The sequence below is a fragment of the Sparus aurata genome, chromosome 2 (genome assembly GCF_900880675.1).
Source record: "Sparus aurata chromosome 2, fSpaAur1.1, whole genome shotgun sequence".
Classification (NCBI taxonomy): Eukaryota; Metazoa; Chordata; class Actinopteri; order Spariformes; family Sparidae; genus Sparus; species Sparus aurata.
The window spans coordinates 7,236,031-7,252,746 of NC_044188.1; the positions used below are offsets into that span (position 1 = coordinate 7,236,031).

General features: G+C 43.2%; 1 protein-coding gene across 1 annotated transcript in view; it reads left to right on the forward strand.

Annotated features, from left to right (window-relative positions):
* Positions 1 to 528: 528 nt before the first annotated feature.
* The window catches only part of LOC115571994 (protocadherin-16-like), an 82,562-nt gene continuing 66,374 nt past the window's right edge, over positions 529 to 16,716 (forward strand). The window contains exons 1-2 of the mRNA XM_030401722.1: positions 529 to 1,025; positions 7,717 to 9,537. Coding sequence (XP_030257582.1) covers positions 7,738 to 9,537 — 1,800 coding nt within the window. The 5' untranslated portion in view covers positions 529 to 1,025; positions 7,717 to 7,737. The remainder of the gene's footprint in view (positions 1,026 to 7,716; positions 9,538 to 16,716) is intronic.

Here is a 16,716-nt window from a genome sequence, read left to right on the forward strand (position 1 = left end):
TTGCATTATTCCAGTTTATTTAAACCACATGTAGCAGCCAGTAAGTACAACTAGTGATAACACAGTGTAGAAATACTCTTTTACAAGTCAAAATAGTAAAAGTACAGAAGTATTATCATCAAAATTGACTTAAAGTACCAAAAGTAAAACTATTTGTTGTGCAGAATTCCCCATTTCAGAGTGATATATCTGATATGAGTGGATAATAATCATCGATGGCATGGCTTTAATGCTGCAGTCGCTGCTGGGTAGTTTGATCTGAAAAATAAATCAAAGCTTTGAAATAAAAATAGAGGAGTAGAAAGCAAAATATATCCCTGTGAATGTGGTGGAGAAGATGTAAAAAGTCACATAAAATGGAATTATCAATTAAACAACAAGTACTTAACACTGTATTTAAATACAGTTCATTAAATGCACTCTGTCATAAGCCACATGGAGCACGGTGAGGTGTATTAGTGATGTACACTTCCCTTTCACATAGGATGGTGGCACCAAAGTTCAGCAATAACCTGGCCTGCCTCTCCGCAGTCGGTGTGGCTCCTTGTGGCAGGAGCAGCAGCAGCAGCAGCAGTTCTGGAGACGAGAGGAGCAGGAGGTTGCGCTCCGTCACGTGTTGAATAAATTAGATTTGGAGAGGGACGTCCACCGCTCGGCCCCACACTGCTGGGCTTCAGTCAGCGTGCTGCTGCAGTGTGTCTGAGACCAGACAGACGGACGGACAGCGGGTGCAGATGAGTCGATAACGTCTACTCGAGGAGGACGCAGGGAAAGTTTTACAAGACACAAGTTGCAGTTTTACTTCTGATATTTGTTTTCGTCTGACCAGACATCCAGAAAGCACCAAGAAGGAGAACCGGGGAGCGCGTAAAATCACTTCAACCACTGGCAGAGGACACGGACGTGTGTCAGTCCTGAGATGGATGTAACTTTCACTTTGGACTTCAGAAGGGAATACTGAGCAGACTTTGGATAATCTCGGAACTCGGCTTCTCCAAAAAACCCCAGCAGAGCAACAGATGAATGTGAGTATCCATCACAGCATGTCACGGACCTCCTCACTCCTCAAGGAACCTGGTGTGATGAAGTTATCCATCCGTGGAGTTAATCCATCATCACACTTCATCCTCCAGAATAGTTGTTTCATGTCTAACACACTTTGCAGATTACTCTGGCGCAGTTCATTCCTAGTGGAAGGACGTGGAAAAACTCATAGTTTGACTGAAGACATCGGCTATTTTTCTTGTCTTGTGTGAGTGCGGACCAGTTTCCTTCACGCTCAGGCTTCTCTGTAGATACACAGATCTGCCTTCAGGGTTGCAGTCTGTCACAAACTTCCGACAGTCTCTGCAGTGTTCAGGGACATACGGTGTGTGTTTACAGCTTTCATCCTCAGTCTTTTGATGTGAAAATCCCCATAAAGGATACTATGATCAGACTATTATGATCCTTCCATAAAGACCTTTTCTTTAATTTTTATGACTGCTGTGATTTGTGAGGCGCACGCTCAGCTCGCGCGCACACTTTGATGGAGCCACATATTTAATCTGTTTGTCATGTCGCTCTTTTTTTCTTTTTTCTTTTTTTTTTAAGCCACTCTGAGACATTCCTTTCAAATTGGTCAACCTATGGAGTTATTTTATTGTCCAGCGAGTGCTGCTGCCGCCGCCGCTGAGCCTTTGTGTCTCCCTCTCACTCCAGTCGAGCACATACCAAATGATTATCCAAATGTCGGCACAGTTATTGTGTTGGCAGACTTGTGTTCATTGACCGTGAATAGGTGTTCCTTTCCCTCAATTAATAAATTAATTAAGTCTCCGCTGGGTTCCATCACCGCGCACTTAAGTTGTGAGAGTGATGGTTGCCATGGTGCAGCGGAGTAATGATGCAGCCCCCTTTTTTTGACTTTAGACACAACAAGGACTGCAGGCTCCTCCCTTCTTCTTCTTTTTTTTTTTTTTTCTTACAACCACTCATCAGTTTGAGGAGAGGAACAGAGTCCTGTGTTTGGTTTAATTTGAGTTCCACCTTTAAGATTATTAAAGGAACAGTTCAGCACAAAATCAAAAATACACATTTTCCCACTTGTCGTGCTTTTAGTCCAACTACATTGTTTTGGTTTGAGTTGCCAGTGTGCCGTAGAGATGTCTGCCTTCTCCCTGATATAGTGGAACAACAGTTTGACAGCAATAGCTGTGTTTCCATAAAGCATTTTGATGCACATTTTCAAGAAAATTGCATAAGGAATTTTGTGGAAACTGCAAAACCTTCTAGAAAAAATGGTGCGCTCGCTTGAGGTGTTTGATCAGCTGTTTCCGCTGTCTGCTGCGTGCATTGTCATCATTGCATTCTTCGTCGTCTCTGGACAGCATCCAACATGGCCAATGCTAGCTGACATGCAAGAACAATTACAACTTAAAGACCTCTCTCCACTTTGTCTCCTGGTTTGTTTACCTCTAGCCTCGGTTTACTTCCACATCCATGCACCTACACCCATACTACACCGCGTCATCCTCTGAGGAAATTACGCTCAACGTTCCCAGTTCATTCACTAAGAACAGTTTATGGAAATGCAGCAGATTCGCATTTTGGTCTTATGCGAACTTTCAAAAGTTCACTTAAAATTTGCTTGACATTTTATGGAAACATTGGCTAATGTCTACTCATAGATGAGCTAACGTTGCAGCTCAGCTGAGGAGGATGCTGTCGGTGTTTACATCCGGCGGAGTCTCGACCACGAGTCTCTCCACGCTTCAGCGCCGTGTTAAGGTTGTAATTAGGTAGACAGAAAATAGTTTCTTCATGAAAGTGCCCGCATGGTGGTCTGTGGATAATCTTGTGTAACTGGATCATTATTATTATTATATTTCTGGAAAGAAACATTACTGTTGAGATCTTCCAAAGTATTTTTTTGTTGCCGAGTGACATCTAGTTCTATTAAAGCCTTTTTGAGAAAAGGCAGACATTCACAGCCTCCAAAACCTGGCAACTCACACCAAAAAAAAATCTGGATGAATAAATAGCGCTAGAGGTAAGAGGTGAGTGTTTTATCCATTCACCCATCAAACCAATTATCTACCCATATATCTATCCATGCATCCATTTCAACTCTATGTGATAATTGCCATCAGCATCCCCCTCCTAGAGCATTATTGTAATGTGCCACTTTTGGAGTAGTTGTAATGTTAAACTCACAGAGAAAACAAACAAAAAAGCAGCCAGTGATGGATAAAAGCACAATGTGAACCTCCACAGCTCTTAAAAGAATCCAAGGATTATGTCATAAACCCTCAGCACAGTGCATGAAGTAATCATTTCATTTCTTGTCTTTGTAGCTTGCATATGCTGTTGATGAAGCTAGTTTTCCAGACTCCTAATAAAGGAATGAAAAACACAAGATATGTTTCTCCCAGGACGGCCACACCAACGCCACCCAGAAAGTTTCTCGCAGCCTTACATTTCTGAAAAGTCTGGCTGTAGTCAGTTCGGTCTTAACTCGTCTCCTCGCAGTGCCGTCATCGGTAAAACAAGTCAACTGTACATCAATCATGGCCTTCGAGGATGTCGTGCCAGAAGGCTGTCAACTCGAGAGTTTGTTTTCTCATTTGTGACCAAACTCTGTCACCATAAATAAATAATCTACGTCAATGCTGGAAGTGGGAAACTTTTGTGAACACCCGCAGATTTTTTTTTTTTTTTTTTCAATCAGTTGTGTCACTTTTAGAAACATGTATGTTACTGTTCACATATGAGGTGAACTTTGACCTTAGCTTGTAGTAATGTTGTCCAAACACTGGTCGCTACCCAGCTACTGTAACTCGATGCACATGTGTTTTTAATGATGCAACCACCAGTACAGCCAAGGCAATATCAGATGGTGTCATCTTCAAAGACATAAGGTGTGTGTTTTTTTTATCCCGAACATCTTAGACAAACAGCTGAACCAACCCATGCTGCTCTTGCTGTGGGAAAGAGATGAGTCTTCTGGTCACGGACCCTCAGAAACCTTAAGTTCATTGTGAAAGAGGAGCCGGTGTGCTTTCCCAATACCCTGTTTATTATGGCCAGGAAGGCAATGTGTATCTGAGGCCTGTGATGGCTTTTCCTGGCCTTTTTAACATGCCGACAGCCTTACGTTTCAAACACTAATGCAGGGCACAGAAACGCGGCACTTTTGGGAGGCAATAGCCTGGCAAACATTCAAAGTTCTGAGTTTTCTTTGTGCTAAGCCTGTCATCCTCATGTCCAGTCAATCTGCAGTTCTGTCTGTGGTTTCCATTATGGCTCCATTGAGCCTGAGGCAGCCTGGCATGTTCACGAAACCACAGAAGTTTTGTTTGAGTTAACTGGAATCATGGCATGGAATTAGGAGCTCATTTTACGAGTCTGTCACTATAGCTGTCCCTCTTGGCCCGTTGGTGGTGAAAATAGTGGTTGTGTTAATTAAAATAGAGCAGCATTTGGGATCATGTTTTTGATGGATTGGGAGAGATTTTCAACAGCATTTGGGATGTATCCTTGCAGATCAAATACTCTGGTTGGATCAGAAAAGCATCAAGTCTAATTCACAAGGCATCTCAAATATTTGGTATGATTGTAGAAATTAGCTCAGATAAGTATATGAGGATTAGTCAGTATCCCTAAAATATATCTTCACAGACGAAATTATGTGACTTGACTAAGGCCAGTTTCATATGTGGCATATCCACTGTATAAAGATGTTTAAAGGTATCTTTTACTCTACATGGCTGAAATAATTTAATTTCATGAGAGGTTTGGCATTCGTCGCTGTAATGTAGGTATTGGCTCATGGAGGGAGGTAACAATGTTTGTCCAGATGGATTGTCAGCTCTATGTTTTGCCAAACCAAAGGCCTGGATGTCTTGATCTTGTAGCGAGAGAACTACAAAAAGTACATCACAGAAAATTGAAAAGTGAGACATGAATGAGCAAATATATTTGCAGCTATCATGAAAAATGAATGTCTGACACATTTTACCAAACATGAGAGGTAGAAATGCAGCCCTGATGTTCCCGGCATTCACTGCTGCCAGGGATTTTGAAGCTGATTCCAGTCATGCTAGCAGAGAGCTCAGAGTGATCTCCACTGTATTCAAACAGAGGTTTCATTCTGCATGTAAATCCTAGAAACCTTGGATTTGGTCGGTTGACTTGGTTTAGAAAATTCAAAAGAAAGTGGGTCACTGCTATAGTTACTGCTCACAATGAGATGTTCATGACGTGTTTCACACATGCTGGTTTTTAGAAAAACACAACCTCAAGGAAGCTTGAAGGATGCAAATGAAATATTTTTGTGTCTCTGCTGTGTTTACACGGATGTTAATTCTCCAACAGTTACATCATCTCAAATGAAACTCTTCGCAAACTGCAAGCGATAGGCACTCACCGTGATCAAGGACAATGATGCAAGGAAAACATCTGAATCCAAGCCACAATGGGATTGGCATTCTAAATGCAACAGCTTTCAACCATCAGCAGCTGTTCTGAACGGTTTTTTTTCTGGACTGCTTTCCCTGAAGCCCTGTGCATGAATAGGTTGTTACCTTTTATATCCTGAGTGCTAAGTGGCCGGTAATGTTCAGATATGAAACTCTCAGCAATGGAGGCTGGGCTGGATGGATTGGTGACAGTATTTGTTATATATTTGGTGAACAATAGAGAGGTAATGCACACCAAGGTTCTGACTTTACGTAAGAACGTAACTTTAAAGTGCTGAAATTTCTCTTTAACTTTGTACTGAATCTTTCAAAACCAGATGTCCTCCTTAACCTGGTATTGTGCAATTAGACTACCCGACTGTGTCTGCTACATCCATTAGGCTACTCCGCTCTGCAGAGGTCCTTCACTGTAGCTCAACCAGAGAATGCATTATTTCAGTTGTGGCATTTGGACAAAGATCCTGGCCTTGGAAAACTATCCTTTGTGCTTCAGAGAGAGAGAGAGAGAGAGAGAGAGAGAGAGAGAGAGAGCTTTGTAAAAGGCATCCCCAGTGTTGCAGTAAAGTAAATCAATGCTGAGACTTTAAAGTTCAAGTGCTTTAAAAATGTTTAAGGCAGTCATGGATGTGCTTATGTTTTGGCCAAGAACAGCTCTCACAAAGCAACCCAACGTCTGGTATGTAGTTATGAATTTGTAGTGCTTGAGAAAGATCCTTGTAAACGAAACATCAACCTTTGTTAATCTATCACTGCAGAGGTGGTTAGTGATTGCAGGAATTCACTTCTACTCATTAAGATCACTGTGATATTAATATGAATTAGGAATGAATGCAGTAAATTGATTTCATTTTTGTTCCTCAACTGTTAAATAACCTCAGAACTTGTAAAACAGAAGTGGTTTTCATTTCACAACAGGATGAAAGTGATGTGCCAGCATTTCTTACTACTTACAATAGTTTGAACTCAAACCAATTCATGACGTTAAAGTTAGCATCTTCACGTTGCGGTCTCTGAATCACGGCAGACTGAAATTAGCCCTGGAATCTTATGCTTATGGCCAACTTCCAGCAGCCCTCAATTACAATGCTGCAGAGCCAGAAAATGGGAGAGAGGTAGACTGCATGGAGCCCTTCAACTCTGCTGTACTGCTCTGTCACTCAAACACACTGTCACCACTGTGGCTGAGACGGATCGCCTTGCTGCATTCAGGGACACATAGGAGGCATTTAGTGCACAGACAGACAGATGGGGATGGGAATGTTTCCTTGCAGGTATCGGTTAAACCACTGGGGGGAGCATTGAAGAGTTTTCACTAGACACTCAATTCCCCCAAATGTATTAGATCATTATGTGCTCCTGTTTAAATTTCCAGAAAATTAAGCTAAATTTACTTTGCAGACAAGTCAGCGTAGTAATGAATGACATGAGAACCACAGACAACTGGAAGCGGCTCTTCCTATTTAATGAAAAAGACACAATCATTTTCTGTGTGCCAGACACTTGGTGGTTTTTGGATTATTCTGCAGATGGTGACAGTCTTGTTGAACAAGTTCCACATTGCTCTAAAGTGTCTCTCAGTCTCAATTACAGATCCTCAGCTGCGGTGTGGGTGCACTGCCAGAGCTCGCCTATTGTTTATGCAAGGAATTCTGACACCCTCTATCCTTTTTAAATATCAATATTTGAAGGTTTCCCCCCTTGATTTAACAGTCAAACTGTTAATTCCCATAAGTATTGAAAGATGTTTGCTTGGGTAGAGTTAAATGTTTTAAATGGTTCTTGGAGAAGTGTCAGTCCATGAGAGCAAAATGTGGCACTAAAATCCAGGACCTCACCTCCCAGACTTACATGAGAGGGTACAGCTATTGTGAACACACTGGGTACCTATTCCTGCACCTTTTTAATTAGAGTTGAATAGTTACAGCCAAAAACACCCTGTCAGAGGTAGTGTGCTGCGGCATGTGGGTTTGATGTTTCTTTAGCAAGGGAGAACTCTCTGGTATGTAGGGGGAACAAGGTGTTGACTTATTAAGTGAACTAAGAAGTGTAGGAAAATGTTCTATGCAGGGTCTATTGTATGTGCTGCGGTTGGGAATAGAGCCAATAAAACATACGGGAAAGTGTTTAAGGCATATACTTATTTTTCTTAAACTAACTTGCACTGTATTTCGAGGCAGAAATAACACACACCTTTTCTTAGTTTCTGCTGTTGTCAGGTTTTGATATTGCTCAGCTTTTCCTCTTTGTGTGTCTTCAGGTTTAAAAAGAAGGAGCCAAAATGAAGACAGCTGCCAAGGGTTTTGGGAAGTCTGTAATGGACCCTTCGCACCGTGAGGGTTGGTGGAACAGAAGGATAGTGCTAATGGTGTATGTGGCCTTGGAGCTTGTAACAGTCCATTCACCCTCGGTCCTGGGCACCCTTGAGCTACAGCTAGATGAGGAGCAGCCAGCAGGCACAATTGTAGGTGACATCAGCGCGGGACTTCCTCCTGGCATCACAGCATCCCTGTACTTCATCTCAGACCACGAGGGCACAGGCGTGGGGAATGATTTGGACATAGATGAGAGCACGGGCATTATTAAAACCGCCAAAGTTCTGGATAGGGAACTTCGGGATAGGTACAACTTCATTGCCGTCACCATGACAGGTGTGACCGTGGAGGTGACCATCAAAGTGAACGACATAAATGACCATGCCCCGATGTTCCCGAGAAAACGAGCCACGTTTAAAATCCCGGAGCAGACAGCCATTGGCACCAGGTTTCCTCTTGAGCCAGCTGTTGATGCTGATAAAGGGCAGCTTACAACACAGGGTTACCTTATCAAGGATGGAAATGTTGGCCAGGCATTCACCCTGGAGACCAGGAGGGGAAGCAGCGAGGTTCTCTATCTGGACTTGGTGGTCAATGCCATTCTAGACAGAGAGAAAAGATCCACCTATACGTTGTCTCTGGAAGCTTTTGATGGTGGTTCCCCTAAAAGGACTGATCAGATGACATTAGATATTACCGTACAAGACATAAACGACAACGCTCCTCTTTTCAACCAGAGCCGCTACCATGCCATAATATCTGAGAACCTCCAGCCAGGAAGCAACATCCTACAGGTGTTCGCCACTGATGCAGATGAAGGGGACAATGGGATGGTGCTGTACGAAATCAACAGGAGACAAAGTGACCCGGACCGCTACTTTGTCGTTGACTCTCGCACTGGCGTCATCACGCTAAACAAACCACTGGACTTTGAGATGAGGAGAGTCCACGAGCTGGTGGTCCAGGCTCAAGACAACGCGACCCAGCCTGAGGTGACCAATGCCTTCGTTACCATCCATGTCAGAGACTACAATGACAACCAGCCCACCATGACCATCATCTTTCTCAGTGAGGATGGATCTCCCCGAATCTCAGAAGGTGCACAGCCAGGCCAGTATGTAGCCAGGATCTCAGTCACTGACCCAGACTATGGAGAGTATGCCAATGTCAATGTGTCGCTAGAGGGAGGAGATGGAAAATTTGCCCTGACCACTAAGGATAGCATCATCTATCTGATCTGTGTGGACAAGATTCTGGACCGGGAGGAGAGAGACACCTACGAGCTGAGGGTGATGGCCACAGATTCTGGCACGCCTCCTCTCAGGGCCGAGTCCGCCTTCACTATCCAGGTGACCGACATCAACGACAACCCTCCTCTGTTTGACCAGCCAGTATACAGGCAGGTCATTCCTGAAGTGGTGTTTCCAGGGAGCTTTGTGCTACAGGTGACAGCTAGAGACAAAGACCAGGGGCCCAATGGGGACATTACCTACAGCATCCTGAAAGACCAAGGTGCTTACTCCAACTGGTTCAGTGTGGACTCCATCACGGGGATTATCACCACTCTCTCACAACTGGATTATGAAAAGAACCCCAATCCCAGTATTACTGTGGTTGCCACAGATGGAGGGAAACCACCCCTGTCCTCCACGGCTGTCGTTAACATTGTGCTTCAGGATATAAATGACAACGAGCCCGTTTTTGAGAGAAACTTCTACAACGTGTCCATCAAGGAGAACACAGCTCCCGGGACCTGCATTCTTGAGGTAGGACATTATTTTTTTTGCAGATTTGTTTCATAAAAAAGTTTGTAAACACACTCCTACGCTCAAACGTTGCGATCATGTGAGAGTCTGAACTTAACTCGGGGGGCAATTGTGAAGAGAATAACAAATGGAAATTTATTAGTTTAATGGGAGAGAAATTTGTCAGACTTTGCTGACTCCTTTCATTCCTCAATGAAGAGTTATTTTCTAATGTTAAAGCTGTTTAAACTGGACTGCCTGAGTGAGGATTTACCTGCAGTTTTAGGCCAAGATGATCTCCTCTTTGGCTGTCCTCCCCTTCACCTCTCAAAAGGTTTCCAGGGTAACAGAGGCAGTGTAAAGTCCTCTGTCAGCCTAAGCACAAAGGGGTTTTTCACATATTCACAGGCAGAGACAAATTCAGGGCTTTATCTAAAGACATAGATGTCACTTCACTCTCAAAAGGCACCTTAATTAGGCTAGTTGAGCGTGAGAAAAAATGGCTGTCGACGACAAGATGAATTAAGGTTTAGACAAATTACAGCACCCCAAGTGACTGCAGTGCTGTTTCATTTAAACATATCGGTTTCTGCAATCTTATTAAAAAGACAGAACGTACAAAAAGACAGCTCATCAGTTAGTTAAATCATTCAAGTGATTCAAGTGAAGTAAAGACATTCAGACAAATTCTATTTCACAAGAGTCTGCTGTAGTATCGCATGGATCAAGGAGTTGGATACAGAGTGCAGTCCAGACAGCAGGCCCCGCAGACGGGATCTTGGCCCAGGGTTTGGCCTTGGGAGAGGGAGGGGTGAAGGGAGACGCAGGCCTCACTGCGACTTCTGGCTTGACTGCAGAAATAGAAGCTACGAAGGCTTTTGGGAGGTCCCCTAATTATAAATCACAGGGACCACAAGGATCAGGAGAAGGGAGAATGTACTGAAATTGATTATGGAATTTTGAAACAAAACCAAAGAATAATTAAAGAAATGTATGTTTTGGAGATCTGTAAAAGCTTTACGATCACTCTTTCCGATGTGGGCTGGAGTTCACGCTCTATGAAAATATCTGAAACCCCATATTCTGTTTTCTTTCAAAATGCTCTGACTATGGACTGTGCTCCTCATCGCCTCCAAAAGCATTTCTACCTGCTCGCAAACATCTCTCAGAGCATGGCATATTTTGATCAGTGGCTTCACAGGGTCCAGCTATGAAGTAGGTCTTTCAAGTCGCTGCTCTCTGGCCTCTCTTGAGCCTGCCTGGATGCCTCAGACTTGTATTTGGCGGGCCATGTGAGAACAGACTGCTCTTACTCAGGGTGCCAGCTCTACATCCAAACATCTCAGCAAGACATCTGATGACTGCCTTTTTTTCCTTTGCAGATGAAATTCCCAATTCCCTTTTTCCATACACAATGCCTATCCAAAAAAACATTACAATAAGGACATTGTGATCATTAATTCAAACGTTTGAAGTGGCTTGATTTTTTTTTTTTTCCTCTGCAGGTCACCAGCACAGCAGTTCATGATTATTCTAATATCGTCTGGCTCCACAGTGCTGTGCCTGTGATATTTTGTCACTTTCTGCAATACATCAGTTGGTTTATGGATGACTTTAGAATTAAATGTGTGTGGAAAAAAACTATAACTAAAAATAAGGAGTTAAGCCTATTAACAGCAATCAGTCTTGTAATTCAATATGCCAAATATACTGCAAAGAAAATGGGTCATCCCTGTGAGTAGAAATCAAATACGACATGAAAAACAACATCTTAAAAACCACAAGCTGCACTGTGGAATGTATTTCATGAGCCATTATTAATTCTATTCTCCATTATAAGTATTCAAACTGACTCACATTTTACAAGTTTTCTGGACAGTGTGAAAGTTAAAGCGCAGATCTGATGCTATAAAAGAACCACAATACCATAACTTGCTATGCTCATGGCATACTTACATTTGATCCATATATATGTACACACACACACACACACACACTGTGGATAGCAAGCACACATTCACTCAAGAGGTACCGTAACACTGTATTTCAGCCAAAGTACATTTTATATCACATGTGTGAGGTCCCTTTGGAATAATAGTTTAGTTAACGGGATGAAGCAACAATTGCCTCAAGGTCATTTAAATAGCTCATTAAGCATAAAGCTTTTGATTCCTGACTCGGAGGAAGAGGAGTAATACAAGATGTCATTAGGGATAATGAGGCACATCAGCCAGCCCTAATATCTCCAAATTCAGTAAAGCCAACCCTGGTTGTCTTGGCATTGAGAGACATTTGCCATTAATTCTCCTATGTGTTATTTCGCTTATGAAGTAATGACGCTTTCCAGTTGGTTATGTCAGAATCTCACATTGGGGAATAATTTACACCTCATTTCACTGTGGTTTTGGGTTGTTCTGAGTGTGTGTCTCTGCAAGAATTGTCCCTCTGTCTGTTTTTGGGGGGTCGTTCTGGCTCCAGTAGAAAGGCGAGAGGGGGTCTCCAGGCAGCTGAAGGGGAAATGAGCCCTGACAAGCACTGGCATGAGCAGCGGAGGTGACACAAGTGGGGGGGCTTCCTCGTCTGTCTGTTGGTCTGTCCCCTATCCAAAATTCTTATCTGATCACACTTCATATCTCATTAGCTGGGTGTGAGGGTAGGCCAGACCTAATTTTTAAACCAGCCTCCCCCATGTTCATGACAGAATGGTCCGCTTGTCATCGCTGGAGCCCCCCAAGCAACATGAGGCAAACACTGATTGCTGCGAGAGATGGAGGAAATAGTTTGCCATTTTTTCTTTCTTTAAGTTGCAACACAAACTTTCGCATTCATCAGTGCCTTCGCCACCCAAAGTGCTTCCTGTCTCAGCAAAGTCTTGGCAACTTTTTGACTCAACACATCACATCCCCTTTTATGCCTTGGCTGGGGTTTCTTGTGTGCAACAGTATTATAAGCCTGATAGTTTTTAGTTTAGATAACTACAGATGCAGAGTCTTGTAGAGTGGTGTAACATACAGCACCACTCAAACATATTCATTATTTCACTGAATTCTTTAAAGGCAGCCTAGTTGAAAGAGGTACCCCAGTGAAGTGGCACTCTGAATCTCTTCTCCATTCCTGCCAACATAAAAGCAACCAGTCTATGGGGAAAGTGGAGTACTCATAATTGCCCCGGAGAGAAAGTATGAATGATTGAAAGAATGTGTTTCTTTCATGAGTCCCTCGCAGTTTTAGTTTCAGTCTTTTCGTACTAAAGCAACCACCCACTGGTGACCACCAGACAGGTGCTTGAGTCCATGGTGTGCTTGAACTGAATTGCCTGGCATGACTCTTGTGGTGGCGTAAGGTAATAATTTTCTTAATCCAGACACATTCATGGTGCTCTCTGCAGTACAGTCTGTATAAAGATTTGGGGTTCACTGTTTAATTGCGAGAGATGCTTTTGTACTGGCTTCCTCAGGGGACGTTGGGAAACCTGCATTGCTGAAGTACGTCTTGCTTTTCACAGTCTGTGCCTTTTTTTCTTTTGTGTGACCAAGAATACCTGCAGTCCCTGTTGAAAAGACAATTCTACTTAAAAAATAAAGTTTTGCTCCTCCACAAAGCTCCCTTTTCAGTGTTTCAGCTGCTAGTTTTAAATGTCAACCACAATTGCCAGTAGTTGTCATTGCATTACGTAAAAGTGGCTTGTTATGAATTGCACCCAGACTGGATCTACTGCAAAACAGCCATGTAAAATGCAATAATTTGTTGACACATAGGGACATGGCCACTTTCTCTCTTTAATAAACTTTGCTAACTCCTCCAGTCAAGCTTTTCCACCGTAACCAAATGAGACTAACTAAGGAGATGAGTTAAATTGCCAGTTTCAGACTAGTATTTTGGTACACAAAGCGTGTAATCAATTCTTACCAGACATTTTTCTGAAAATGGTTTGTGTCAAACAAAATGTTCACTTGTCTGTTTTAATACCAGACTGGCCTGTCTCCCCCAGGGATTGGTTTAGCTTGAGGCGAGCTGACTCTGCTTTTGGTCTCCACTGTTTCTTTTTCCTCCTGCTAACTACCGAGCTTCGCTGTGGCTCTGCGGTATAACAGTATTTTCAGGGAATGGTAAAATTGCAGGAAACTGGATGTGCTACTTAATGTGTTTGCAAATGTAATACTTCCTTGAACACTTACTCCTGGGCCTAGCAGGGGCACTGAAGCGAACATAAACACTGATGTACATCTGGATAGAGTGTGGGTGTTCAGGTCAAAGTTGCTGTGCTTGAGACAGCTGAACGCATTTTATTGTGCTCAGACATCCATCAGAAAGTCGACCGCTTCTCACTTTTCCAACAGCACAGGAAGACGAGAAAGTTGTGGTAAAACTTTTAATGGCATATGGGTGAATACAGAAGCTGGGAGGAAGTGCTGTTCATTAGCGGAAAACCAAAGCTGTGGGTGTTGGAACACCAAAACCTGAAACACCGTAGAATGACCACTGCATTTTTAGACTGTAAGTGCAAGTGCTGTGTTTATGTCATTGCTTTCATTCATTTTTAATCTCTTGATTCATTTTTACAATTTTCAAGAATTCTGTATGGCCAACACAATATTCCCCAAACTCTAGGTAACATACACTTCCCAAAGATGTTCAGTTTGAATTTAATGAATCAGAGAAAAGCAATAACTTCTCATGTTTCAGAGAGTGGAACTAGGGACGTTTGATAATAGACTGAAATTGTGTATCATTTATCAAAACTTACTGTTGATACAATAATTAGAATTCGAATATATAAAATCGCTGCTGCGACAGGTTCAAACATCAGGCAAGGATCTTTCGAAAAACAGAATTTTTTGTAGCTGTCCTTATGTAAGTGCTGAGTGGTAAAGCAAACAGTGTCTCCAATACCTCAGGGTGAATATAAAGGGTCAGTACAGGCTGTGATGCAGCCACGCAGAGTGTTGGCTGTAAAGCAAACGCTGAATGAGATAAAAGCGTGCTGGAGGGGTTTCCTGCCCACATCTGGCAAGGAAGAAAGATGGGCTTATATGGCTCTCTCGTGGGACGAGAAATTTCATTAGTCCAGTCTGTCTGCTAGACTGTCTGCTGCAGGTGAGATGGACCTCTCAGCTTCCACATTTCTATGAAAGGGTGTTAGTGTAGTGTAAGGAGAGCAAAAGAGGGAGAAAGAAAACAGTTCAAAGTCTCCAGAGGGACAGGCAGCTGTGACAAAGCTCCGACTCAGCAGCTGGATCCAGCTGTTTATCCCTCCTCTAACATCTATCCTCTGACTCTGAGGGGTGGGATCTCCTTTACCCTTCCTGTCTCTTTGTCTCCGTCCATCTCTCTTTACTTTTTCCCCCGTGTCCGTCCAGACTTCTTATCTCTTCTCACTTCCTTTTCCCACACTGCTGCGTCCCATCTGTGATCCAATTTCACCTCTTCACTTCCCCCTGTTTCCCTCCGGAGTGGTGACATGTAGTTCGGAGCAGGTGAAACCAGCACATCTTCCTGTCTGGAGATGCTTAGGCCTCCCTGGAGTGATGTGAACACACTGCCTTGTGGGTCCCAGTCAGACCAGGCCCAGGCTTATCTAATTTGATGATGCAAGAAAGGCATGGGTGTAGATTACCACCAGAGTGAAGTCAGACTGCAGGTGTGTGTGCCTTCACAGTCACATTGTCACAGTGTTGCGTTCAGGCTCAAGAGGAGCAATTTTGCTTGACCTTTGTAAATAGAGACAATTATTCACTTTGCCACCCTCCTCCTTTGAGACGACTGAATGAGAAGGGGGGTTGACTAAAATGCTTGCTGCGATGACGCCTGCCAGGCCTTCTGTTCTCACAGCCCGTGGTCCCCCTGCACATGTGCAAGGCAGTTGGCACGGCTAAACAAGCTGGGCATCAGGAAGCATCATCTGCTCGTGATATTCATTCTGTTCCAAAGCAAATCTGTGCTAAATCATCCATCCAGTCCTCCTGCTGTCCATGGGAAGCCACCAGACTGGAAAGCAGACGCTGAGTGACAGCTTGCCAGGTAACAAAAAATCAGTAACCAGGAAACTAGATCCAAAACAAAAAACAAATCATTTTTAGGTGTGATGATGGAGTGCAGGTATTCAGATGGTAAATACTCCTGCCCCAGCATGTTGTATTTTATATTCATGACAGAACTGCCTCTTTCTAGAAAAGCATGCACTATATATACACAGCCCTGAAATATCTTAACCACTAAGCAAATTGTCTCCATATCCAGAACTTGACTGTTACAAAGAATGCATCGCTTTTGTCTGCCAGAAACCTCAGCCCCCCCCTTTTGGTCCAGCCTCGCTGCTGCACTGACTGCCAGTTGAAATAACGATTCAAAAGAATGTTACTGGGCCCAACAAGCTCATGGAAACAGTGGAACATTCAGTTACGGGGAGCGTGTGGTCACATCATCCTATTCTGCTCTCAATTAGATCCATTTTGGTTTACGACAAGCTCTGATTAGGGCTGTGAAGGTGGCCGAGCATAGAAATACGTCAGTATCTCAGCCCCCCGTGTGAGAAATAGTTGATGGAGGGGGGTACTGTCTCAGGAACAAAGTGATGAAACAGGGGGAAACATGCGAAATACAAACAAGGACAGACGTAAAGATTCCATAGCCAAGGCTATCTCTCTGTGTGGTCACGAAAACCTGGGACCTACCCTGACACTGTTAGAGCAGGATGTTTTGCAGATGCTCGTTAACAGTAATGACGCTGTGAACGCACTCAGCTCCTGTGTGAACCAAATCAGTGCTTACAGCTGGTATTGAACCTCAATACTTTTTTAGTACTGATGGAAATGATACCAGGCACTATGTATCGAAAACGCCTGCTCGGATTTGTATTCCCTCTCATTTATTCTCTGATCAAGCAGTTTTTAATATTCATAGTTGTTTTGGCCGGCATGTTATTGAACCAAAGTTCTTCAGTGGCTGCATGTTCTAAGACATTAGCTATATATTGTACTACACTTTTAACTGGTTATGAGCAGTCTCATGACTTATCAAGTCATAAAATCAAAACAATTTTTCACAGTTGACCGCTGAGAAAGTATTGAAGAGTCTTACTTCCTGAGGAAAGAAACTGCTCTGTTGTCTGGAGGTGTACGGCACTGAAACAAAGTTAACTTTGTTTCACCGCCGTCCTATTACACTTTTTAATCTCAGGTACATGACTTCATCCCCGTG